Here is a 25,416-nt window from a genome sequence, read left to right as displayed (position 1 = left end):
ACTGATATAATTTCTATTTAAGAAACACTTAAATAGAAAGGAGAGAGAGAGAGAGAGAGATCTCACCCAGTAGTGTGTTGGTCTCACTACGTGTGCCGGCCCATGTTCAAGTTTCACCACCACATAGGGTATGTTATGCACCATGGTATCTATAGTATCTCTACTTCTTCTGTCTATCTGAATAAGACAAAGGCTCAGAGTGGGGAAAGTATTCCCCAGCTGCACACACACAGACACACACACACACACACACACACACAGACACACACACACACACACACACACACACACACACGTTCTGTTCTGTAAACTTGAACCAGAACCATAAATAACCTAAGTATGAGGAGAGGTCAGGCCATAAATAAGAGAACGAAAGAGAGGGGGAGAGAGAGAAGGAGAAAGAGTGAGAGAAGGAAAGAGTAAGAGAGAAGAGAGAGAGAGACAGAGAAGAGACAACTGCAGCCCTGCTTCACCACTCATGAAGCTTCTCCTCTGCAGGTGGGGACGAGGGGCTTGAACCTGAATCGTTGCACATAATAACATGTGCATTCAACTGCCCAGCCCAGAGTCAATTTTTTCTCATCAGATAGCTAGTCAGCATTTCAAGAACTTAACTGATGATAGCAAAACTGCATTCTCTCCAGAAACAGAATCACATTATTTAAAAAAAAAAAAAAAAAAACTTACTTGGATAGCATGTTCCTTTCCCGTGTGAGACCCAGGTTCAAGCCTGACCCCACCACCACCACAATGATGGAAGTTTTTTTGCTATGGTTCCTCTCCCTCTCTGAAAAAAAAAATCAGACTGGAACAATGAAGCCTCAGAAATGAGCAAAAAAAAAGTTAGATTTGTTTCATTTAATATAATCTTATTATTAATTTAATACTAGGTCACAAGATTAGAAGATCACAGGGGTATAGTTTCATACCTTACCCACACCAAAGTTCTGTACCTCCACTCACTCTACCCCATTACTTTCATAGTTCTCAAAAAAAAGTCTTAAAGACAGTTTGGTTATTCTATATTTTTTTCTGCAAGTTCACACATTCCATACATGAACAAAACTATCTAGTAGTTGTCTCTCACCAATTCACCTTCTTCACTAGGCATGATCACCTCTAGATTTTAAAAGATCACTCTTAAAAATCCAGCAGGGTGTGTTGCAGACACAAAAAATAATCAGGCATATCACAGCAAATATGATTTTAAAAAAAACTTACTGTAAGTCTAACTGAGCAAAAGCCAAGTGTTGTATAGTAACATGTAGAGAGGTTTCTGGAGAGGAGTGTGTTGGGACCATTCTTGCTGGGGGGGCTCAGTGGGCCTCTGCCTCTAAATGGCTGTGGCAGAACCCACTCTGAATGCTATGTGTGATACCTTCCTTTATTGTAAAAGTAGAAATCCTCGTGTGTGTGTGTGTGTGTGTGTGTGTGTGTGTGTGTGTGTGTGTGTGTGTGTGTAAGTGTGTGTGTGTAACTGAGGCCATAAATATGGATCATTTATCACTATGGGCCACTCTTTTTTTTTAATTCAAATAAGAACATTGGGTGGAGAGAGAAAGAAACACTACAATATTGAATCTTTCTCCATTGCCATAACACCTCCCATGCAATGCCAGGGTTCATGCCTAGGTCAAGGGCATAGCAAAACCCGACCCAGTGAGCTCTCTTTCTGACCAGATGCTTTTAAGTTAGCATAAACAGGTATTAATTTAAAACAAAAACATTCATTCGTAATTGTGTGTTGAGTAAGCAGGGAAACAACTATCACTGATACTGAATTTATCTCCACAGCTTGACTTCTGGTATCCAGATGCCGTCCACCATGTAACTGCCAACATGACTGTAGATTTTCGAGTTAGTGAAAAGGAAGCCCAGTCCATCCTGGCTACCTTGGATCAAAATAAAATGCACTATGAGTAAGTCTTATGCAAATGTTCATATGTTTTGAAGACTGAAAGTTCTGAGAGTTTTGAAATTGAGAAAAAATACTAATTAGTAGTTGAATTCTATAAAACAAAAGCTCTAGCTAGGAGATAAAATATATGACTGTTTGTACTAGCATGGCAGTGAAACCAAATAGGACCACTCAATCACCATCTTAAATTGGCTCTGAATGGCATTTGCCTAACATCACTAAAGCCTACAGGTGACCTCCAGCCACACATTCCTGCATTGGAATTCTCCTAATGCTTATAAGAGAGTCCCCATTGTACTGTAACAATAAAGTGATTACCACTGAGTATTTGTATAAAATAATGGAGCTCTTAGGTGTGTCATCTTGGTCCCACATATCTTTTTTAATGTTTTATTGATATTTATTTATTCACTTATTGAACAGAAATAAGGAGAAACTGAGATGTAAGGGGAGAGAGAAATGGAGAGAGACAGAAAGACACCTGCAGAATTGCTTCACCACCTGTGAAGCTTTCTTCACACGCACACGCACAGGTGAGACTGGGAGCTTAACCTCGAGTCTTTGCATATGGTAACGTGTGTGCTCATCAAAATGTGCTACCATCTAGCCCCTGGCCCCACAATATCTTGAGAGGCAAGTAGGGCAGGCATTCCAGTATTCTAAGCAGTGTACAAGTTAAGAAGTCAAGACCTATGGAAGTTAGACACAAAGACTCACATCAGAAAGCAGAGTCCCAAAAATCTAGGTCATGGGTATACAAAGAGATTCAAAGATGTAAGTGAATTAGAATTAGTTTTCACCCAGCAGTACTGCAGGTGTCTCTCTGTCTCTCTCCTTCTCTATCACCCCCTTCCCTCTTGATTTCTGGCTGTCTCTATCAAATAAATAAAGATAAATAATTTTAAAAACAACATAAAAAAAAGAATTAGTATTCACTCTTGTCCTTCTGACTTAACTCACTTAATATGATTATCTCTAGTTCCATCCATGGTACAGTTAAACAGAACATTTTTGTCATATCTTTAAAAAAAGAAAAAGACAAGACATCTCCAAATAAATGCTTATCTGTAGCATGTAGGGAAAATATAAAATATATAATAAATAGTTTTTATGAAAGAAATTATTTCTGACATAAAGCAAAACAGTGGATTAAGAGTTAAATTCAAGACAAGCCAGTTCTCAAATAGCCAAGAATGCAGAATTGAACCATTTTGTGTCCGCAGAAGAATGGTAAAGTGGAATTTACTGAGCACAAAACATGGACCATAAACAGATTGGACCCCAGTGCTATGAACAAGAGCAATGACTATTACAAATCACCATCTAATCTAGAATATGTGCCTTTATATTTTTCACACATTCAGTAATTTGATGGACTGAATGGGCCTGTTTAACTCCCTCAGTGTTAGTTCTCCCAGAAGCAATTTTATTGAGACCCTCGCCTATCAATTCACTGCTAAATCCTAGTTCACTCTCCGTTGACTTGGTATTTCATGTCTCTGCTACTTAACTTAAAGCTGTAGTGTAAAGGGCCATCTTCTGGCTGAGGTAAACAATGATCCTACTGGAGTCTGTGTTGTATAATTTAATTTGAAGAGCAGGATAGAAAATTGGAGTCTTGTGTTTCCTCTAATATCCTAGCAACATCAACAAAATCTAGTTGCCCGAGATGAGTATAGATAGTGAAATGAGTCACTGTGACGAAAGATACCTAGTTGGGTGACAGCCTTCCATTTTTAAAAATCACTTTATTGAGGAAATGTTGATTTATCAGACCGTTGTTGTCACAAGGGTACAGTGGCACATCTATCTCCCAAGAGGGGTGTCAACACACTATACCCACCACCAAAGACAGTCTTACATTTTAGCAACTAGCTCATATCAACCATCTCCCTCTTTGGTCTTCTTCACTTGTATTTTTGAAATAATTCTAACTCTAACAGAGGTCAAAATACAGACCCACACAAGTAGTGTGCTTTTCACTTTGTCTTGTGGCAAGATACTTGACTCCTATCTTCATCAAGAACCCAGTGTAAATCCACATATAAAGATTAGCCTTATTTAATTAGGACATGATTTCTAGAAAATGGCCCCAAATTAGCCAGTTGTGGGAAAGTCACATAATTAGATAGTTACCTTCCTCAGAAATATAAATATGTAAAGTGATCTGTGCAGACAAGAACTACTTAAAATCTTGTCTCTGAGTACTAACATATAATTAATATGCAAATAAATAGCTAATTTTATTTGCATATTAATTATACATGTTGCTTGGTGTCAGTCAGTAACAGAAGAGAGTTCTAAGAACAGAAACATCTGGTTGGACCCAGGCACCAAGCTGAATGAAACTATATTAAGAGGTTGGTTTGACACAGCGATTTACTTAGACACCCTTCATTAGACAGTGCATATAAACCACTACTTAGTACAAAGCATCTGTGTATGAAATTCCTTTAATTTTCAGAAAATCAAGTAGCTTAAATAGAACAGATTATAAAGTACTGTTTGCTCGTTTTTTACTTACATTTCTACAAAACTCACACAAGCCCAAGTCCAAAAAGAAAGTTCTACATCAATAACATAAAGAGCAACTGACAAACATAAACAAGCTGGTAAATAAATGTCTCTAGAAAATCATACCCCTTTTGGCTTGAGCCTAGAAAGACAGATGCCATATTTAGATTCAGCAGTTAAAAACCTTAGTCTTTACAAATCTTTCACACTTTAGGCAGTCTCCAGCATTGTCTTTACTTTGATCAAAAGTTGAAATCAGAAAGTAAAGAGCCATTAATGAAAGGTAATGCAGAAAAACAACTATTAGTATGATATTAAAACTCCAACAGCACAATTAAGTAGAATCTTATTAAGACACACATAAGATTATGTAGAAAATGCAAAAGACATCTACACCAGTGATAACACTTCATATTAATACTTGATTACCTAATCATGAAGACAAGTTCATATTCCATGTACACACACAGTCCTATCAAATAAGTATTTCAATCAAATAAATCATTCCAGTGTATCCCTCCATTCATTCTTCTTTCTGCCCTGAATTTTTATGTTTCTTGCCTGAGATGTCAGGGTGAAAAGCGTAAGGGTGTAGCAGGTAAGATTCTGGATTCTGAAGTTGGGTTTTCTAGACCCATTTAAACCATATATCTGATGCATTTGATATTTAGCATTGACAAATAATTCAACTTCTCTCCACTTCCTTTTCTCCTTTCTCCACCTCTAGAACTTTTTTTTTTTTTTTACCAGAGCACTGCTCAGCTCTGATTTATGGCAGTTTGAGGGATTGAACCTGGGACTTGAGAGCCTCAGGCAGGAAAGCCTCTTGCATAACCATTAAGCTATACCCCACCCCTAAAACGGTCTTTCATATGTGTTTCATGAATCACCCTTTAGCTGGTTTCCCATCTAATTGTTGATTTTTTTAAATTATTATTATGTTTTACCAGAGCTCTGCCCAGCTGTGGTTTATAATGGTTGTAAGGATTAAATCTGAGGCATTGGAGCCTCAAGCACTTAAGTATTTTTGCATAACTACTAAGCTATCTCCCCAGCCCTCTCTTCTATTTTAAGAATTACTGTATTTTTATTTATTGAAAAAGAGAGAGAGAGAGAGACCAAAACATTACTGCAGCACATCTGATGCCAGGGATTAAACCTGAGACCTCATGCATCCAAGTCTTGAGCTTTACATGCTGGGTCACCTCTAGGGCTTCAAGTTCCATTACTATGGTGACTGTAAAGGAAAGACCACTCACATGTGTGTGTACACACGCACACATGCAGACACGCACAGACGACACGCACACGCACACGTGTCCAAGGCAGAAACATGTAATACCCATAGTTTCCGATTTCTTCTTTCTTGTTCTCTAAGAAGAAAAAAAAAAAGAAGAGGCAAAGAGAAGCCATTTCGACATTGTCGAAACAATCTATCTTGCCTCTTTTCCCAACTTCTCACCTGCTGCTTAACTTTGGACCTTGAGAGCTTGTTTGGAGGTTCTAGCAGGGGAGCGCAGCTACTCTGTATAACCTGAAGACCCGTTGTCTCTATCAGGGAAAGCCGTCCTCTTTGACCAAGCACGCAGCTTCAGTAGGGATGCACATGGAGGGGTGAGGGAGGAAGGGGACACCCACCTAGCCAGCCAGATCAGCTGAATCAACTCTGGCGATCAATGGGGTGACAGATGTCGCAGCCAGATCTCCCTCATATCCACTGCTTAACTTTGGAATACAGACTCCTGGGTCAACGAGGTAAATTTTTCACAAACCTCAGAGGAGTAAGAATATTACTGGTCTACAACCCAGAGATTTCATTTTCAGGGAGTAAGATGTTTTTGTATAATGGTTCACAGTTAAATTACTCAACTTGGGTATCTCTGGGTTCAAATCTAAACTTCTGTGTTTTGTCTGTTGTACTAACTTTGAGATATATCTAGCCCTTGTAAAATAGAAGAGAGTGGTATTTATTTAAGAGTGTAGACATGAAATGGCCTGGGAGGAGAGAAAGAAAGAGGTTAAAGCATTGGACTCTGAATCCCGAAGTCCTAGTTTAACCCTGACATTGCGTGTGTTAGAGTAATGCTCTGGTGTTTTCTATCTCTCTCTCTCTCTCTCTCTCTCATTAATTAATAAATAAAACACATCTTTTTAAAAAATAGTGATGTGAAGATTAAATGAAGGAATGCAAGGAAAGTGCAGAGCAGAGTGCTTGGTGCATCTGCAGTTTTAAAAAAAAATTAAGCAAACCTAGGAACCCTAACATTTAAGCAAAAATAATTGCTTAAAAATTCATCTGCTTCAGCCTGTTTCCTGGTTTGTGGAAGGGCTCATGAAAATAACATCTGGCCCTAGTTCTAAATTTCTAGCTTTGGGCTTCATTTCCAGTCCCTATCAGTGACAATCTGGCAATGTTCTGAGGTCCTCACACAGCTGCGCTCAGGAAAGGTTGCATCTCAGCCCCCCCCCCCCCCACAATCTTCTTTTGCTGCTGTTATCACAAGAGCTAAATTGATATGTGTAAGTCTAAAAATAAGCTTGGATGCAAGCTTCCCGTGACTAATTAATATTGCCTTATGCTACAAATCAACCTCCGGGACCACAAAATGTCTTTTTTGCCAGCTTTCCTGCATTTCTATTAATGCAGGTGGAGCCGAAGCATGCCCTCTGCAGAGATAAGAGCAATTAAATTAAGTCTGTAGTGACCACCCAAAGTAAAAATCTCTAAGCTTCTCAGGTTTTTAATGCAACATACCCCACCGGAAGCCAACATTGTCACAGTATTTTCTCCCCCCGCAGATATTCGAGATTCATCATAAGTCAAACTCCAGGCAAACAGTGAGTTAGAGATAATGTACATAATAATGTGGTTGTCAGTGCTGCTAATGGAAATCAATATTCATGAGTCGTATACTCGGTCTCCTGTGCTAAATAAACTCTAATTAGGAACCGACCTCCTTTATGTTTTGCTTGGAAACTCAGATCAGTCAGTCAGAGAGAAGAACCTGGCATGTAGAGTGGGATTTCCAGCATCACAGTTTATTATCATGAGACATTAAAAGAAATCAGAGTCTTAACAACAACACATCATCAAAGCTGGGTTTTGAGGCCGATTAAGTCTAGGAAGTTGGAGTTGGTTTTGTGATTTGATTTCATGATTATAAGGAGGTTCACTGGAATGTCATCCTCACCACACCCCAGGCTGCCATTTTAGTCCTGGTATAAAAGTGAGAGAAGTGGAGACTCAAAGAGATAAATAAAGATTGAAATGTCTAGGTTCAAGGCTGCAGTCCCCGTGTGCAGGGGGAAGCTTCACAAGTGGTGAAGTAGTGCTGCATGTGTCTCTCCCCCTCTCTAGCTCCTGCTTCAAATTCTCTCTCCAGTAAATAAGTAAATAAATATATTTAAAAAGAGAGAAATAATGTGCCCAAGAATACATTATATATGAAGTAACTAAAATGAAGTTGGTATGCAAAAATGTCTAGCCATAGAACTTTATCCCACTAGCTCAATGGATCCTTATTTAATAATATTTATCGAGGTGGGAGAGTGTTTTGTTTTCCTAGATTACTAGAAAGAATGTTAAAATTGATCAAATATATAAATTATCAAATATATAAATATATACATATATTTGATAATTTTATAATTATAAAATATATAAATTAATTGATAAAATATATCAATTATCATCTTCTTACATAGGACTCTGCTAAGAAGGAAAACACATACTCATCAACCTACCTATGTGAGAAAAAGGGAAATGTAGTCAGTCAAATCAGAAAATTGTTAAGCGAACGACAACTTTGAAAAAATCCTTTCAGGAAGTCGGTGGTAGAGCAGCGGGTTAAGCACAGGTGACACAAAGCGCAAGGACCGGTTTAAGAATTCTGGCTCAAGCCCCGGCTCCCCACCTGCCAGGGGGGTTGCCTCACGAGCAGTGAAGCAGGTCTACAGGTGTCTTTCTCTCCCCCCCCACCGCGTCTTCCCCTTCTCTCTCCATTTCTGTCTATCCAACAATGATGACATCAATAATAATAATAACTACAACAGTAAAACAACAAGGGCAACAAAAAGGGAATAAATAAATAAATAATTTTTTTTAAAAATCCTTTCAGGGGTCAGGTGGTGGAGCACACCATGGTAGAGCACACACATTACAATACAAGCCCCTAGTCCCCACCTACAGAAGGGAAACTTCCTAAGTAGTGAGGCATTGTTGCAGCTGTCTCTCCCTCTCTACCTCCCCCTTCCCTCCAATTTCTCTGTCTCTACCCTAAATAAATAAAAGAATATTTTTAAAAATCCTTTCACTATTTCATTAGAATATTTCCATTATGAGCTAGAGTTCTTTCTCGCAAAAGAGAATATACTGAATATAGTTTGTCATTAGTTAAAAGAGTATCCTTATCCACAAGAATCCCCCCTACTAAAATAGAAAAGAATGAGATTCTCAAAGGGTTCATGAAATTATCCATTTGCTCCATCACCTGAACCCAGTGCCAAAGACCACTGGTCTCTATACCTCTTTTTCTTTTTTTCTTTTTCTTTCTTTCTTCTTTTTCTTTCTCTTTTCTCCTCCAGCTCCTTCTCCTTCTTTTCCTCCTCTATTTTAAATAAGAGCACTGATCAGTCTAGATATAATGGCGCTGGGAATTGAACCTAGGACCTTGGAACCTTAGGCATAAAATTCTATTGCATAACTATTATGCTATATCCCCACCCCAGCCCATTTTTTGTTGTTTGTTATTAACTATTTATTTTATTTTATTTATTCCCTTTTGTTGCCCTTGTTTTATTATTGTAGTTATTATTATTGTTGTTATTGAAGTCGTTGTTGGATAGAACAGAGAGAAATGGAGGGGGGGAAGACAGAGAGGGGGAGAGAAAGATAGACACCTGCAGACCTGCTTCATTGCTTGTGAAGTGACTCCCCTGCAGGTGGGGAGCCGGGGGCTCCAGCTGGGATCCTTATGCCAGTCCTTGCACTTTGCGCCGAACACTTAACCGGCTGTGCTACCACCAGACTTACCTATTAAGAGTATGCTCGCTTTCAGAGAGTCATCTTCACAGCAACATTCAATGCATTTCTCTTAAGCCAAAAAAGACTTTTAGAATTGTTTCTCTTTAACCTTCTGCATCCCACAATGACCCTGGGTCCATACTCCCAGAGGGATAAAGAATAGGAAAGCTATCAGGGGGAAGGGATGGGATCCGGAGATCTGGTGGTGGGAATTGTGTGGAGTTGTACCCCTCTTATCCTATGGTTTTGTTAATGTCTCCTTTTTTAAATAAATAAAATAATAATAAATAAAATTTAAAAAGAATTATTTCTCTTTTAAAAATGGGGATCTTTGTTATCTGGATTATATAAACATACTATGACTATAAAATAATATATTAAAATATTTAGTGATAAAAATCTATGCATTTATAAGGCAATGAACAAAAGTGATTTGATCATGTCAATAGCTCTACATTATTAACCACAAAATGGTATCAATATTACACTTAATATTGAAAGACAGGTTTTCTTGTTTAAAATCAGAAAAAAAGACACTCGATTTCACCACTATGATTTTTTTTCAATGTTTAGAGAGTTTAGTGAATGCAGAAAACAAGAAGAAATGTTGAAAGCATAATGCAGTAGAAATAGCTACCCAGAAAGTCCAAGAGACAAAGCTAATAAATTCATAGATGTAAAATGTTTTTTTGTTTGTTTGTTTTTCATTTACCAGAGCACTAATCAGCTCTGGCTTATGGTGGTGCAGGATATTGAACCTGGGACTTTGGAGCCTGCCTCAGGCAGGAAAGTATCTTTGCATAACATTATGCTATCTACCCCTGCTGGATGTAAAATGCTTTTAAACTAATAAAGTAGATGATAGATGAGCATAACCAAAGCAATTTCTTAATCTACAAGTAATAACCAATGAGAAATTATTAATAGTGGGAATAGTAAGTAGTGAGGTAAATTCCAATAGTTAGCAGGAAAGAAGTCACTCATAAAATTAATAAGACATTTTACTGAAGAATCAAAAACACAAGCCAATGGTTTTCCTTGTTAATAATGTTGTCTTAATTATTTGTAATATGATAATTCCCATCAAAAGTTCATTCCTTCTAATAATTCTAATAATTTATAAAATGATTCAGGGGGAAATTCATGTAAAATAAAAATGTGAGGTCTTGGGTGGTGGTGCACCAAGTTGAATGCACACATTACAGTGTGCAAGGACCCAGGTTCAAAGATCCTGGTCCCTAAGTACAGAGAGGAAGCTTCTCAAGTGGTGAAGCAGGTCTGCAGATTATCTCTCTTTTTCCGTTTCCCCTTCCCTTCTCGATTTTCTCCTGTCTCCATCAAATAAATCAATAAAATTTTAAAAATAAAAAGAGATACTTACTCAAGATATTTTTAAAAAACAAATAAGGGGATATTGTATTCAATATTAAAATCTACTAAGTATAGTTTGATTTGGTTTTCCTGGTTGTTTATTTTGTCTCCAGGATTATCACAGGGACTCTATGCCAGTACTAGGAATCCACAGCTCCTGGTAGCCATTTTTTCGATTTTTTGTTTTGTTTTGTTTTGTTTTGTTTTGTTTTTTTAAATTTTTTATTTAAGAAAGGATTAATGAACAAAACCATAAGGTAGGAGGGGTACAACTCCACACAATTCCCACCACCCAATCTCCATAACCCACCCCCTCCCATGATAGCTTTCCCATTCTCTAGCCCTCTAGGAGCATGGACCCAGGGTCATTGAGGGTTGCAGAAGGTAGAAGGTCTGGCTTCTGTAATTGCTTCCCCGCTGAACATGGGCGTTGACTGGTCGGTCCATACTCCCAGTCTGCCTCTCTCTTTCCCTAGTAAGGTGTGTCTCTGGGGAAGCTGAGCTCCAGGACACATTGGTGGGGTCTTCAATCCAGGGAAGCCTGGCCGGCATCCTGATGACATCTGGAACCTGGTGACTGAAAAGAGAGTTAACATACGAAGCCAAACAATTTGTTGAGCAATCATGGATCCCAAGCTTGGAATAGTGGAGAGGAAGTGTTAGGGAGGTACTCACTGCAAACTCTAGTGTACTTCTGCTTTCAGGTATATATATTTTGCAGTAGTTTATGGATACGTGTGAACATAAGCTCTCTCTCACAGAAACTGGTGTATATCTAGGTTATGGGACTTTGTTAGAAAGTGAACCACCTGAGATGAAATTAGAGTGTACTATAAAAGGAAAGGTCTCACCCGAGTAATGAAGCTGAAGGGTTGTCATTCCACACGTGAAGTCTCTGGACACAGTCTGAGGTGAAGCATGTTGAGGTGGCAATCGTTGCGTTGGTTAGGTTGTGATCGGCAGACGCGATATTATTTGGTATGGATTGGGAGACGCATACGGGAAAGTGGGCCCTATCCAAGGGTTCCAGGACTGGGGGAAGTAGAGGCTCTATAGTGGAGATGTGAGGTTCCTGCTGTCTTAGGGTTCAAAAAGACAATCGATAGTTAATGTTATCATCACATTATTTGGTAATTGGGTTAACTTTGAAAAGTCCTTTTGTTAGGGTTTGCTGTACAGTATCAGTATCTTGTATATAGCTGTGCTATTGGATGCTTCTAATCTACTTGGTCGAGGCTGTGTATTTGTTATGCGGACTCTCTCATTTTTTCGATTTTATTGGATAGGACAGAGAGAAACTGAGAGGGGAGGAGGAGATGGAGAGGAAGAGAAAAAGATAGACACCTGCAGACCTGCAGGTAGGGAACCGGTGGCTCAAACCAGGATCCTGGAGCAGGTTCTTGCACTTCCTACTATGTGCACTTAATTGGGTGCACCATTGTCGGGCCCAATCACTTTTTGGCTTTGTCTATTTGCTTTTGCCAGAACACCACCACTCCAGGTCAGCTTTTTCAGAGAAAGGTGGCGGGGAGGGAGAAGAAGAGAAAGAGAAATCACAGCAATGAAACATCTCCCAGTGTGGTAGGGGCTGGGCTCAAACCTGGACTATAATCATGGAGAAACTCCATTTTAATTGCCCCACAGCTACATGTGACTGGAAACTAGCATAATGGTCAACTGAGTTCTAGTTAAAAAAAAAAGCAAGGGAGTCGGGAGGTAGTGCAGTGGTTAAGCGCACGTGGTGCAAAGTGCAAGGACTGTCATAAGGATCCCGGTTCGAGCCCCCGGCTCCCCACCTGCAGGAGAGTTGCTTCACAAGCAGTGAAATGGGTCTGCCGGTGTCTATCTTTCTCTCCCCCTCTCTGTCTTCCCCTTCTCTCTCCATTTCTCTCTGTCCTATCTAACAATGATGACATCAATAACAACAACAACAATAACTACAACAATGAAAAACAACAAGGGCAACAAAAGGGAAAATAAATACATATAAAAGATAAATAACTAAAAATTAAAAAAAAAGAAAAAGAAAAGCAAAAGACAGGGGGCCAGGCGGTGGCACATCAGGTTAAGTGCACATAGTACAAAGAATAAGGACCTGTGCCAGGATCCCATTTCAAGCCCTGGGCTCCCTACTTACAAGAGGGTCATTTTACAAGCAATGAAGCAGGTCTACAGGTGTCTATATCTCTCTCTAACTTCTCCCCTCTCGCTTTTTCTCTGTTCTATCGAAAAAATTGGGGGAAAATGGCCTCCAGAAGCAGTGGATTCATAGTGTAGGCACCAAGCCCCAGCAATAACCATGGAGGTAAAAAATAAATTTAAAAAAATGTTTTAAGCAAAAAATGTCTAAGAAGATAAGGGAGAAAAGCCCAGCTAGAAAAACAGGGCAAACTTGATCTAAGAGGAAAGGGAAGAGAAAATAACTATCAATGAAAGGCAGCTGTGTTTTCCTTTCTCCACTAAATGTGTATTTTGTCATTCCCCTGCCAAACAGAATCTTGATTCATGATCTGCAAGAAGAGATTGAGAAACAGTTTGACATTAAGGAAGAAAGTCCAGGTAGACACAGCTATGCAAAATACAATAATTGGGACAAGGTATAGTAAAAGCAAAAAAGAAAGGTTGTACTTCAACCATTTACCCTTCACATTTGCTGTCATTTCATTTTCTCTTATTATAACTCATCAAATTTGGTTTTGCTCTAAAGATTGTTGCCTGGACTGAAAAAATGGTGAATAAGCGTCCTGAAATTGTCTCTCGTATTAAAATCGGAGCAACTGCTGAAGATAATCCTCTGTACATTCTCAAGGTAAAAATCCAAAAACTACTGTCTCTTATTATTGTCCATAAGCTTTATTTTAAAAGTTACTTTGTCACAGAGGGCAGGGGTGGCACACCCAGTTAGACACACATAGTACAAAGTGCAAGAACCTGCCCAAGGATCCAGTTTCAGGCTCCTAGTTCCCCACCTGCAGGGGAGTCACTTCACAAGAGATGAAGCAAGTCTGCAGGTGCCTGTGTTTCTCTTGCCCTCACTAGCTTCCCCTCCTCTTTCAATTTCTCTCTGTCCTATCCAATAAAATGGGAAAAGAATTGCCTGCCTGCCAGGAGCAGTAAGTTTGTAGTGCAGGCACCAAGCCTCAGCAGTAACCCTGGAGGCAAAAAAAAAAAAATTAAAAAATTACTTTGTCACAGAATTGGATAATCTTAAAACAGAAAAGCTTATCTTTTAAATCTTAACCTCCAAGTGGCCACTCAAGAATAGAATCGACAAGTGGTTTAAGGTGAAACCAAAGAAGTCCCCTAAATAAAACATTTTATTAGACACAGTGGACACAGAAAGTCATCAGATCCTACATCTCTTCCACAAGATTTTAACATGTCCTTATGGATAAAATGAAATTCAAAGGAACTGATCGATAATATCATGAAGAAATTAGAAAGGAAAAGGGTTGGGCGGTGGCACACCTAATTGAGCGCACACACACGTTACCATGTGTAAGGTCTTAGGTTCAAATCCCTAGTCCCCACCTTCAGGGGTAGGGGGAAAGCTTCACAAGTGGTGAAATGGTATGCAGGTGTTTCTCATTCTCTTCCTGTCTTTTTTATTAGTATTTCCTTTTTTACCAGAGCACTACTCAGCTCTTATTTATGGTGGTGCTGGAGACTGAACCTGGGACTTCAGAGCCTCAGGCATGCATAATCATTATGCTGTCTCCCTCATTCTATCTCTCTCTTCCTTCTTTATTTCTCTGTCTTATTTATTGGATAAAGACAGAGAGAATTTAAGAGGGAAGAGAGAGATGGAGGGAGAGAGAGACAGAAAGATACCTGCAGTGCTGCTTTACCACTTGTGAAGTTTTCTCCCTGCAGGCAGGGATCAGGGACTTAAACCAAGGTCCTAGCATGTGGTAGGTAATATGTTTAGTCAGCCAAGTGCACCACTGCATGGCCCCAATAAATAAGATATTTTTTTTAAATAGAAATTGAAGGATCACAGGATCTTAGAATAGTAAGTGAGGTATTTGAAGACCGTGATGATGGAGCATTTCCTTTTATAACCAGCTAACAATTGCCATTCAGCTGTTGCTAGAATTTTATATTAAGATATTGCTCTCTGAAGCATCTCCCTAATAACTGGGAAGACCTTCCCTCCCTGAGCCCCCACTCATTTATTCTCTCTAACCACCCAAAGCACATCTCAGTTCTCTTGGAAGTGCCAGACCTCTAGATATTCAACCACTCTCCACTGCAAACACAGTGATGGCGTCTTTTTCTCAACTCTAGGCTACAAATCTCTGGTTTATGAAGCTAGAAAATTAAGAGGAAGTGGTAGCAACAGAAGCAACCCTGTAATCTGCTTCTGAAGCTAAAGCATAGTAGCAATAAAGAACATCAATAACCCGTGATTTTTCAAGCCCTGAAAGCAATTCTGATACTAGGAAATTTTTTTGTAAGCTATAGCATATAATAGAGTGTGAGTTATATCTAGTAATGTGAGAATGTGTGCCAGTATCCTCCCTGAGAACAATCTGTGTGCACACAGACTCATTCAACAGGAGGCGGAGGAAGAAGTGCTAGAAGAATATGAATGAGTTGTCTGACAACAAAGGATTGGTAGTGTGTGTGTTTGTGCAAAATAGTCTCTCAAGGTTATGTTCAAACAGATTGGGGGAAAGGATGAAAGCAAAAAGGCGATCTTTATGGACTGCGGCATTCACGCACGAGAATGGGTCTCCCCAGCATTCTGCCAGTGGTTTGTCTATCAGGTAAGTGAATCAGGATTCACCTTCAATTGTCAACTTCCTGGCACTTCAAAGCATAGCAAGACTTCTTTCTAGCTGAAGAACACAGCTCCACGTAAGTAGAGGAGCCCATATTTCATTGTCAGGAAATAAATGCTCTGGATTTTACTCAGTTTGCGCAAAACTGGCACCTTTCTGAATACTTCTTTAATGTTAGATGGCATGAAATTAGGAGTGTGTGTGGGGGGGGGGGATATGATAGTTTTTACTGTATTTAAGTATGGAAAATGTGAAAGTCTCTTCCTATCGCGACCTACTAATTTGGCTTTTCTCCAATAAGCTCAAATCACAGGTCTTCAGTTCCTGTTTAAATAGTTCGCTAAGCCACAGAATTTTCATACTTAGTATTTCCTTTCCAAGGTAACACTAACTCTGTTGTATTACAGGCGAGTCCAGTTTATAGGTTTAGTATCTCCTCTCACTCTGTGTTTATTGTAATCTGACCACTTATTTTCCAGCCTTGCTGTTCTGTCAGTTTGAATACACAAGACACTGATGAAACCTGTATGACCATGGCTTTCTAGGCAAGGGTATTCACTAGAAGAATTGATTTATTTTAGTGTTTGTTGCAGCTCTTCCCACTGAGAGCAGAGAGCTCCCCATATTCAACCCATAAAGAAACATGCATCACAGGGTTCCCAAGTCTCTTGGCTCCAGGCCAGAAGCATCTTGAAGACATGGTTCCGGAATAATAACAGAGACTATAGATAGCCATCGAAAATCCAGATAACCAGAGACATTCCAGTTCAAGGTGATTTTTTTTTTTAAGTTGACTGGTTGGAGCTAAATATGCTGGAGCTATTTTTAATATCTATTTACATATTTTATTTGATAAAACGGGAAGTGGAGATAGAGAAGGAGATAAAGAGAGACACCTGCAGCACTACTTCACTGCTCATGAAAATTCCCCCCTGCAGTTGGGGGCTGGGAGACCGAACTTGGGTCCTTGTACCAGGTACTGTATTTGCTCAGCCAGGTGTACCACAACGTGGCCCCTGCTTGAGCTATTTTTTAAAATAGATGATTATATATATATTTATTTATTTATTTATTTATTTATTTATTTCAGTAGATACAGGTGGAAATCGAGAGGGGTGGGGAGACAGAGAGGAATAGAGAGACAGCACTGCTTCACCACTTGTGGAACTTTCCTCCTGTAGGTGGGAGCCAAGGGCTTGAACCCAGGTCCCTGTGCATTGTAGCATGCACACTCAACCAGGAACACCACCACCTGGCCTTTAAGATCAGTTTTATTTAATCCTCTTTATAACTAATTTTTTTAAATTTTTTACTTATAAAATGGAAATACTGAGACGACCATAGGATAAGAGGGGTACAATTCCACACAACTCCCACCACCAGAACTCCGTATCCCACCCCTTTCCTCCTCCTCCTCCTCCTTCTTCTCTATCCTTCTCTCTCTCTCTCTCTCTCTTTCTCTCTCTCTGATAAAAAAATAAAAGTTTTAAAATAAATATATCACTTTTACAATTAGCACAATCAAGAAGTACAAGAATTCACATAATCAGAATAGAGATCTCATGCCCCTCCTCTTCCAAGCCTGATAAAAATGGAGAAATACTGGTGAGTTTAGACTCAATTTCAATTTACCTAAAGGATGTGAGGGAAATAATCCATTTATACAAATTATACAGCCAAATTTTCACTGGGCCTCATTTCTTCCTATAAAATATATCTTTCATGTTACATTTGGATTGCTACAATTCTCAAGAATTAAATGATTCCTTTAAGAATGTTTAGTCCGATTAATTTTTCTGACCTGAAGAAGTGTCTTTTTTTTTTTCCTGATATCTATCTGGGTCAATTATTCTTCTGGAGTTTAGGGCCCATGTGTTTGAAATCACATGATCTTGTACAAATGATCTGAGAAGTGGTTGTGACCGCAGCTTTCCACCTGGATACAAAACTTCACACTGATGCTTATTTCCTTTCCAACCTCCTACAGGCGACCAAAACATATGGAAGAAATAAAATCATGACCAAACTCCTAGACCGAATGAATTTTTATGTTCTCCCAGTGTTCAATGTTGATGGGTATATCTGGACTTGGACAAAGGTACTGCTATGTTGTTGCCCATTTGCACTGAGATAATGTGTTTACTGACTCTGATGCACACTGTTAGGCATGAAGTTCAAGGCTGGTAAGACCAGCTCACTGCAGTTCAGAAAAGCCTATCTGTGAAAAAAATATATATATCAATTTCAGACAAAAGCAAGCATGTTTCCTGGTGGCATATATGTTCTTGAAATCATATGAAATGTTTGCAGCCGAAGGTAACAGTGTGGGGAAGGGGAAGGGGGAAAAAGCAGCAATCATAAGCCAAGTGTATGTTATATGATATGACAAAGCATATCCCAGCTAAATTAATAGTGTAAAATAGAAGTGACAGTAAATACTAAGACACTTATGAGCATCATGGACACATTGATTTCAAAGCAAATGCCACTGGACCCCATCAGCATGGCATCTGAGGCAGAATAGTTAGAAAAATAAATAAAAGAGTGACACAAATATGTGTTTTAACAGGATCATGTACTGCCCTGCTGTTGCCAAGATTAATGCTGACTAGCCAAATAGACACTATAGCATCAAATTCCTTCATGAAAATTATACTCTAACAAATACAACTTGACCTGCATCATATATGAATCTATAATTGGTGAAAGATGGGATAAAGTTATCATCTAAATTATAGGCAATTTCAGAATATTGCTGACTATTTTCTAGTACTGAGAACTAATCGAGTTTATTTGAAAAAAAAACTAACTGAATTACTTTATCAAGACTGGATAGACTATTACTATAAAAACACAAATGTCTTAAGGATATTACAAATTATTAGAAAACAATTTTTTTCTTTTAATGAGGCTCCTCGCATAAACCAGGTAGGTTGCAAATAAAGATACCGGCACCTGCAGAGAGAATTCGAAATGATCAAATTGAGGAATGCAAACCGTGTGGGTACAAACACTGACTTCATTCCATCCTGCAGAACCGCATGTGGAGAAAAAATCGTTCCAAGAACCAAAACTCCAAGTGCATTGGCACTGACCTCAATAGGAACTTTAATGTCTCGTGGAATGGTGAGTAGCAGACTTGATTTCTAGGAGACAAGCTACCAGGAGTGTTTAGTCACTGAATCTAGCTAAACCAATGATTTCAGAAAGGAAAAGGATTCCCTGTGTAAGTACTAGTTTTCTTTTCTGTAAAAATGAGAGTGAAACCTCACTGGCATAGAAATGCAGACACAGAATGTTTTGTTGTATTGGATGAAGAAAAGGGAAGGATACAAACCATCTCTTATTTGGGGGACAGTTGATAGCTCGTGTTAGGGGACAGGACTTAAAAATGCCTGAGACCCCAGAGGCCCCAGGTTCAGACCTTAGTACCAGAGAGCAGTGCTCTGGTCCATCTCTCTTTCCCTCTCTCTCTCTTTCTCTCCCCCCCCCCGATAAAAATAAGTAAATAAATGTTTCAAAATAAATATATCACTTGCACGATCAGCACAATCCAGAAGTATAAGAAATCACATAATCTGAAGTGAGATCTCATGCCCCTCCTCTTCCTGGCCTGATCAAAATGGAGAAATACTGGCAGTTAAAGCCAACATCCATATAGTTCTTCAGATATTTAGTGAGCATGTATGAAATATGTGAGGCAGGCAGCACATATACTAAAACTGGAACGATACAGAGACGATACATCCTTGGCCCCTGCACATGGATGACATGCAAATTTGAGAAGCATTCCATAATATACATATACATACACATACACATATATATGGCAAAGAGCATGTCAAAATTGATGGACCACAGAAACCTGCAACGTCAGATGAAGCTAGCGGTTACAGGAATATGACTATCACATGCCCCTTCAAGAACTTACCTGTTTGCAACGCTCTCCTTTATCAGATGTTGTTGGGAACAATACTTGAGGGCTAGAAGCCAGCTTAGCTGGTATAGTGCACATCTTATTGGACATGACTCCCTGGATTTAAACCCCAGTACCAAGTGGAAGCACATGGCACCAAGGGAAGCTCAGTGAATGGTAGGAGAGTTCTGTAGTATAAGTCCTCCTCCCCCTCCTCCTCCTCCTCCTCCTCCTCCTCCTCCTCCTCCTCTCTCTCTCTCTCTCATAAAAAATGCAACTATTGGGTCTGGGGAATCCACTCAAAAGTATCATGCATGTGTGAAACCCTAAATTCATTCCCCAGTGCCAACATTAAAAAGAAAGGAAGGAAGAGAGGAAGAGAGGAAGGGAGGGAGGGAGGGAAACAAAATATATAAAGACTTTGAGAGAACAAAGGGGGATTCAAGTGCTAGTGTTACGTAAAAAAATATATATATCCTCAGAACAGCCCCACGTGTTAGAGCTCTGAATGTTACAGCTTAAGAACGATAGCTCTGAGTGTTACAGCTCAAGGTTGTTACAGCTCCAGGTGTAGCAGATGCAAAGTACAAGTCTGAAGCCAAAACCATGTGGAAGACAGGGAGATACTTTATTACACCAGCGGAATCTACCGGACTCCTGCCACCCCAGATTACTCACCTGATTTAAAAAGCCTTTTATATACCCTTCAAACCAGGCAGCATGCATTGATTGGTTACTGGGTGGTTTTGAAAAAGATACACTTTAATTGGTTACAAGGTGGTTACAAGGTGCACCAATCAGGTAAGACCAAGGATGAGGCGGATTGGCCATATTCCACATCCAATCAGGACTGCCAAGATAAAAGTGCATTCAATTTAGTTAGCGAAAAGATTCAACCTCATTGGTTACATTTCTAGTCCCCTAGGTTTGCTTCTTCTTCTAGTGTTTGCCCTTCTTCAGTCAACAGCGTCAGGTTGAGCCTGATGTAAAGTTTCAAGACCTCCTTTGAATCTGGAGAGGTGGCAGTCGTTGACTGTGTGGATCATAGTCTGTCTGTAGCCGCAGGGGCAGTTCGGGTCGTCTCTGGCTCCCCAGCGATGGAACATAGCGGCGCACCGGCCATGGCCTGTTCGATAGCGATTGAGGAGGGCCCAATCATAACGTGCTAGGTCAAAGCCGGGTTGACGCTTACAGGGGTCTGTGATAAGGGGTTTGTTCTTTACCTCAGCTGACTGCCAACTCTGTTTCCAAGAGACTGGAACAGAGAAGTTCAGTGTAGGCGTAGGGGACCAGATTGGATGACGAGACGTCAAGTGTTGGACAGGGTGGGCGAAGATATCTGCGTATATTGGCAGGTCCAGTCAAGCGTAGACGTGGGAAATGAACTTAGATGATGCCGCATCCCGACGAATATCTGGCGGGGCGATGTTGCTAAAAGCTGGCAGCCATGGAACCGGGGTGGAACGGATGGTTCCAGAAATTATCCTCATGGAGGAATATAATTTGGAATCGACCAAGTGGACATGGGGGCTGTGGAACCATACTGGGGCACAGTATTCTGCAGTGGAATAGCATAATGCCAGAGATGATGATCGTAGTGTTGAAGCGCTCGCGCCCCATGAGGAGCTGGCCAGTCTTGCAATGATGTTATTCCTCGCGCCCACCTTTGCTGCAGTTTTTATGAGATGTTCGTGAAATGACAGGGCGCGATCGAGAGTAACGCCAAGATAGACTGGCTGGGCTTCATGCCGGATTCTCGTAACGCCAAGCTGCACATTAAACTCACGCGAGGCCGAGGCATGGTGTAGATGGAAAACAGATGATACCGTTTTTGCAGTGCTAGGGATTAGTCGCCATTTTTTACAGTAATCAGATATCAGAGACATGTCTTAAGTGAGTGTTTCCTCAAGGATGTCGAACTTTGATGCCTGAGTTGCACAGCAGATGTCATCGGCGTAGATGAACTTCCTTGAAGAAGTTTCTTGGAGGTCATTGATGTAAATATTAAATAGCGTAGGAGCCAGAACAGAGCCCTGGGGGAGGCCACTTGAGACAAGTCTCCATCTGCTAGACTTGTCACCCAGATGCACCTGGAATCTTCTGTTTTGGAGAAGAAACGATATAGTGTTGGCCACCCATGGAGGCAGGCATCTTGAGATCTTGACTAGGAGACCACGGTGCCAGACCGTGTCATAGGCTGCTGTGAGATCAACAAAGACAGCACCCATCTTTAAATTCTTCTGGAATCCATTTTCAATGTAAGTTGAGAGGGCCAGGGCTTGTTCGCAGGTAGATCTTCCTGGGCGGAAACCAGCTTGGGCGGGTGATAGGAATTTCTCTGTAAAATGAGAAATACGTGACAGAAGCAGCCTCTCAAGGAGTTTGTAACACACGGAGAGGAGAGAAATTGGTCTATAGCTGGCGGCCAGTGTTGGGTCTTTCTTTGGTTTCAAAACCGCTATTATCTTCGCACGACGCCAAACTTTGGGCATAGACTCAGATTCCAAGATGTGGGACAGGAATGAAGTGAGCCACTTCTTTGCCGTGGGACCCAGGTTAAGAATGAGTTCTGGGGTGATGTTATCATAGCCAGCAGTTGTTCCCGGTTTAACCCTCTTCAAAGTGTCTTCCAGTTCAGACAGTGTAAAGGGAGAGAGTTTTGGAGATGGACAAGATAACCGGAAGTGGGATGACCACTCGTGGGAAATTTCTCTTTTCCAGACTGGGTCGATCTTAGCACGTCCAACTTGAGTTAGGTGACTGGCCACTGAGTTTGAAGATACGGGAGGATGGGAGACGGGAGGGGGTTGGCTACTGGCACCCAAGATACAAGTGCATTCAATTTAGTTAGCGAAAAGATTCAACCCCATTGGTTACACTTCTAGTCCCCTAGGTTTGCTGAAATGCAGGTACAGCGGACCACCTGCCTGTCCTCCATGGAATTGGGGAACATTTTATTTCATTAGTGCATGATGGTGAAAGAGGACCTAGGCTAGGCTTGAGAGTGCTTTTCAGAAAATTAAGAAATCTTACACATGTATAAAAAACAGTATATACTGTAAACCACTAATCACCCAACTCTATTTTTTTTTCCCCCTCCAGGGTTATTGCTGGGCTCAGTGCCTGCACCATGAATCCACCGCTCCTGGAGGCCGTTTTTTTTCCCCCATTTTTGTTGGCTTTGTTGTGGTGGTGGTTATTATTATTATTGCCATTGCTGATGTTGTTCGTTGTTGGATAGGACAGAGAGAAATGAAGAGAGGAGGGGAAGACAGAGGGGGAGAGAAAGATAGACACCTACAGACCTGCTTCACCGCCTGTGCAGCAACTCCCCTGCAGGTGGGGAGCCAGGGGCTCAAACCGGGATCCTTACGCCAGTCCCTGTGCTTTGCGCCACATGCGCTTAACCCACTGCGCCACCGCCCGACCCCCCCAACTCTATTTTTAAAAAGATAGAGAGAGACTCAGGCAGTGGCAGTGGTTCACCTGATTAAGCACACACATTACAATTGATCAAGGACCCAGGTTCAAGCCCCTGGTCCCTACCTTTAGGGAAGAAGCTTCACAAGTGGTGAAGCAGTGTTACAGGTATCTCTCTGTCTCTATCTTCCTATTTCCCCCTCCACTCTTAATTTCTCTCTATCTCTATCCAATAATAAAGTTAAATCTTTAGTTCTTAATTCCAGCATGCTGAGTATGTTAGTATCAGCTCTCCTGAAATAAGACTTGCCTCTTATATCAAGTTAGAGACACTCAGACTCAACAAAGGTAATCCATACCAGTCCTGAGTGAATTTCAGTACAGACTGAATTGTAACTGGGGGTCACTTAGCTTCTGGCAATCAGTTCCTTCTGATATATTACTCTTGTGACCCTAGGAAACAGAATTAAGATAAACCAGGCAGAGAATATTCCAGGAGACCAAACCTGATGACTTTCATGAACAAAGTCTTCATTGACCAGAAATCAGCCTTTATAAACCAAGGAAGCTCAAATGTTTAAGACCTTAGAGGAGGCAGGGGTTGTACTGATTGGAAACAGACTGCTATCTCATCTACTGTGTCCTCCGCAGCTTTTCCTGAGACCAAGAACCCATGCAGTCCTCTCTACCGGGGCCCAGCACCAGAATCTGAGAAAGAGACAAAAGCTGTGACCGACTTCATTCGAAGAAACCTGAAATCCATCAAGGCCTACATCACTGTGCATTCCTACTCCCAGATGCTACTGTTTCCCTATGGGTACACACCAGAAATGCCTCCTACCTACAAGGACCTGGTATGAAGGCGGAACCCGTGTGGTCTATGTGGTTGAAACATGTTTCCTTTTTCTTTCCCTCCTATTTTAAAAATCATTTTATTGGGTAGTTTACCATACAGTTGCTGACACCTGGGTATAATTTCTCATCTCCCTGTGATAGGTGTCTGCAGGACACTTTTACCCCCAACTTTCCATCCTCGTGCACCTGTAACACTGAGACGACTAGTGAAGTTCACCTTGTTGGACTTAATCATTTAGTAAAAGAATATAGTTGGGGGGGCCAGGCAGTGGCGCAGCGGATTAAGCACACAAGGTGCAAAGCGCAAGGACAGGGCGTAAGGATCCCAGTTCAGGCCCCTGGCTCCCCACCTGTGGGGGGGGGGGAGTGTCGCTTCACACCGAGTCCCAGTAATAATCCTGGAGGGAAATAATAATAATAATAATTAAAAATAAAAAATAAAGAATATAGTTGATAAAATCTTTTAGTGTGATGCTAAGATAAAGTAAACAGAAATAAATGAAAAAACTATCTCATCCAGCCTAGAATTTTATTCCAGCAGAGATCACTGTGTGTAGTTCAGCATTTACTCTGGTCATATCGCTAAATCATGAACAGAGAAAGACCAGTCGAATAGCTAAGACAACTGCTTTAAAGAGGTCTGTTGATTTGAGAAGATTTGTTAAAACCTCAAGATTTCAATTGTTATTTTTAGCCTCCTGATCAACTTAGAAATGATACTTTTTTTTTTACTATCCAAAGAAAGAACATTATATATTTGGTTTCCTCACAGAGAACACACTATCTTTTCAGAGCTACGATCCACTAGTGAGCATCCTTTTACATTCTGTAATAATTTTATTACATGTGTTTAAAAAACCCTGTGAGGAGCAGCGACAGAGCTCACCTGGAGAGTGCGCCTGCTTTGTCATGAGCACCATCACCATCGCGTTAGATCCCTGCCCCCACCCCACTGGAAGATGCCTCTGCACTGAGTTGTCTTTCCCTCTTTCCCTCTGTCTCTCTGTCTGTCTTTCTCTATATATCTGAAAAAGTTGACTCACAGCAATGAAGCCACAGCAACAACAATAAAAGAACACACACACACACACACTCCCCACACTGCTATGTGAGAGTCTTAGGGAATCAGAAGAATTGGCAGAGTTAATGTGTGGATGAGAGATAAATAGTTTTTATTTGCAACCATGGAAATAAAATAAAATATTTAATAGATGGAGCTCAATGTTCCAGAACCCATGGTGGTTGCAGATAAACACATCCAGTAAAAGCTGTTTTAACACATTGTCTCCTAAAATCATTTTTTAAGAAACAAGTCATGATTATTATTTTGACTTCAGTTAACTGTGTTCAGCACACTAGCATTTAATTTCAAATTAGAAGAGAGATTTGAAACAGTAACATTAAAACCACTTGTGTATAAACTACAAATAAAATATATTAGCACGGGGGCAGATAGTATAATGGTTATACAAAGGAACTCTCATTCCTGAAGCTCCAAAGTCTCAGGTTCAGTCCCCCACACCACCATAAGCCATAACTGAGCAGTGCTCTTGTAAAAGAAATAAAATTTTTAAAAATATATGTGTATATATATACATGTATATATGTATATATT

At 40.3% G+C, this 25,416-nt stretch overlaps 1 protein-coding gene, 1 long non-coding RNA gene and 1 other non-coding gene across 4 annotated transcripts in view; 2 read left to right on the top strand and 1 right to left on the bottom strand.

Annotated features, from left to right (window-relative positions):
* CPA3 (carboxypeptidase A3) overlaps positions 1–25,416 on the top strand; it is a 31,764-nt gene that overhangs the window by 841 nt on the left and 5,507 nt on the right. For both annotated transcript variants that reach the window (XM_060197545.1, XM_007518064.3), the window contains exons 3-9: positions 1,795–1,919; positions 13,321–13,423; positions 13,534–13,635; positions 15,494–15,595; positions 17,598–17,708; positions 18,646–18,736; positions 23,598–23,800. In XM_060197545.1, coding sequence (XP_060053528.1) covers positions 1,795–1,919; positions 13,321–13,423; positions 13,534–13,635; positions 15,494–15,595; positions 17,598–17,708; positions 18,646–18,736; positions 23,598–23,800 — 837 coding nt within the window. The remainder of the gene's footprint in view (positions 1–1,794; positions 1,920–13,320; positions 13,424–13,533; positions 13,636–15,493; positions 15,596–17,597; positions 17,709–18,645; positions 18,737–23,597; positions 23,801–25,416) is intronic.
* Positions 17,064–25,098, bottom strand: LOC132540365 (uncharacterized). Its single transcript, XR_009551540.1, has 3 exons — positions 24,688–25,098; positions 23,306–23,399; positions 17,064–17,591 (listed from the first exon to the last, which is right to left on the bottom strand). It is a non-coding gene; the product is annotated as an uncharacterized LOC132540365 (long non-coding RNA).
* On the top strand, positions 19,306–19,411 carry LOC132540572 (U6 spliceosomal RNA). Its single transcript, XR_009551770.1, has one exon. It is a non-coding gene; the product is annotated as a U6 spliceosomal RNA (small nuclear RNA).

Source organism: Erinaceus europaeus, chromosome 9 (assembly GCF_950295315.1).
Source record: "Erinaceus europaeus chromosome 9, mEriEur2.1, whole genome shotgun sequence".
Classification (NCBI taxonomy): domain Eukaryota; kingdom Metazoa; phylum Chordata; class Mammalia; order Eulipotyphla; family Erinaceidae; genus Erinaceus; species Erinaceus europaeus.
The sequence above is the reverse complement of the archived record's forward strand: the minus strand, read 5'-3'. Positions and strand labels throughout refer to the sequence as shown.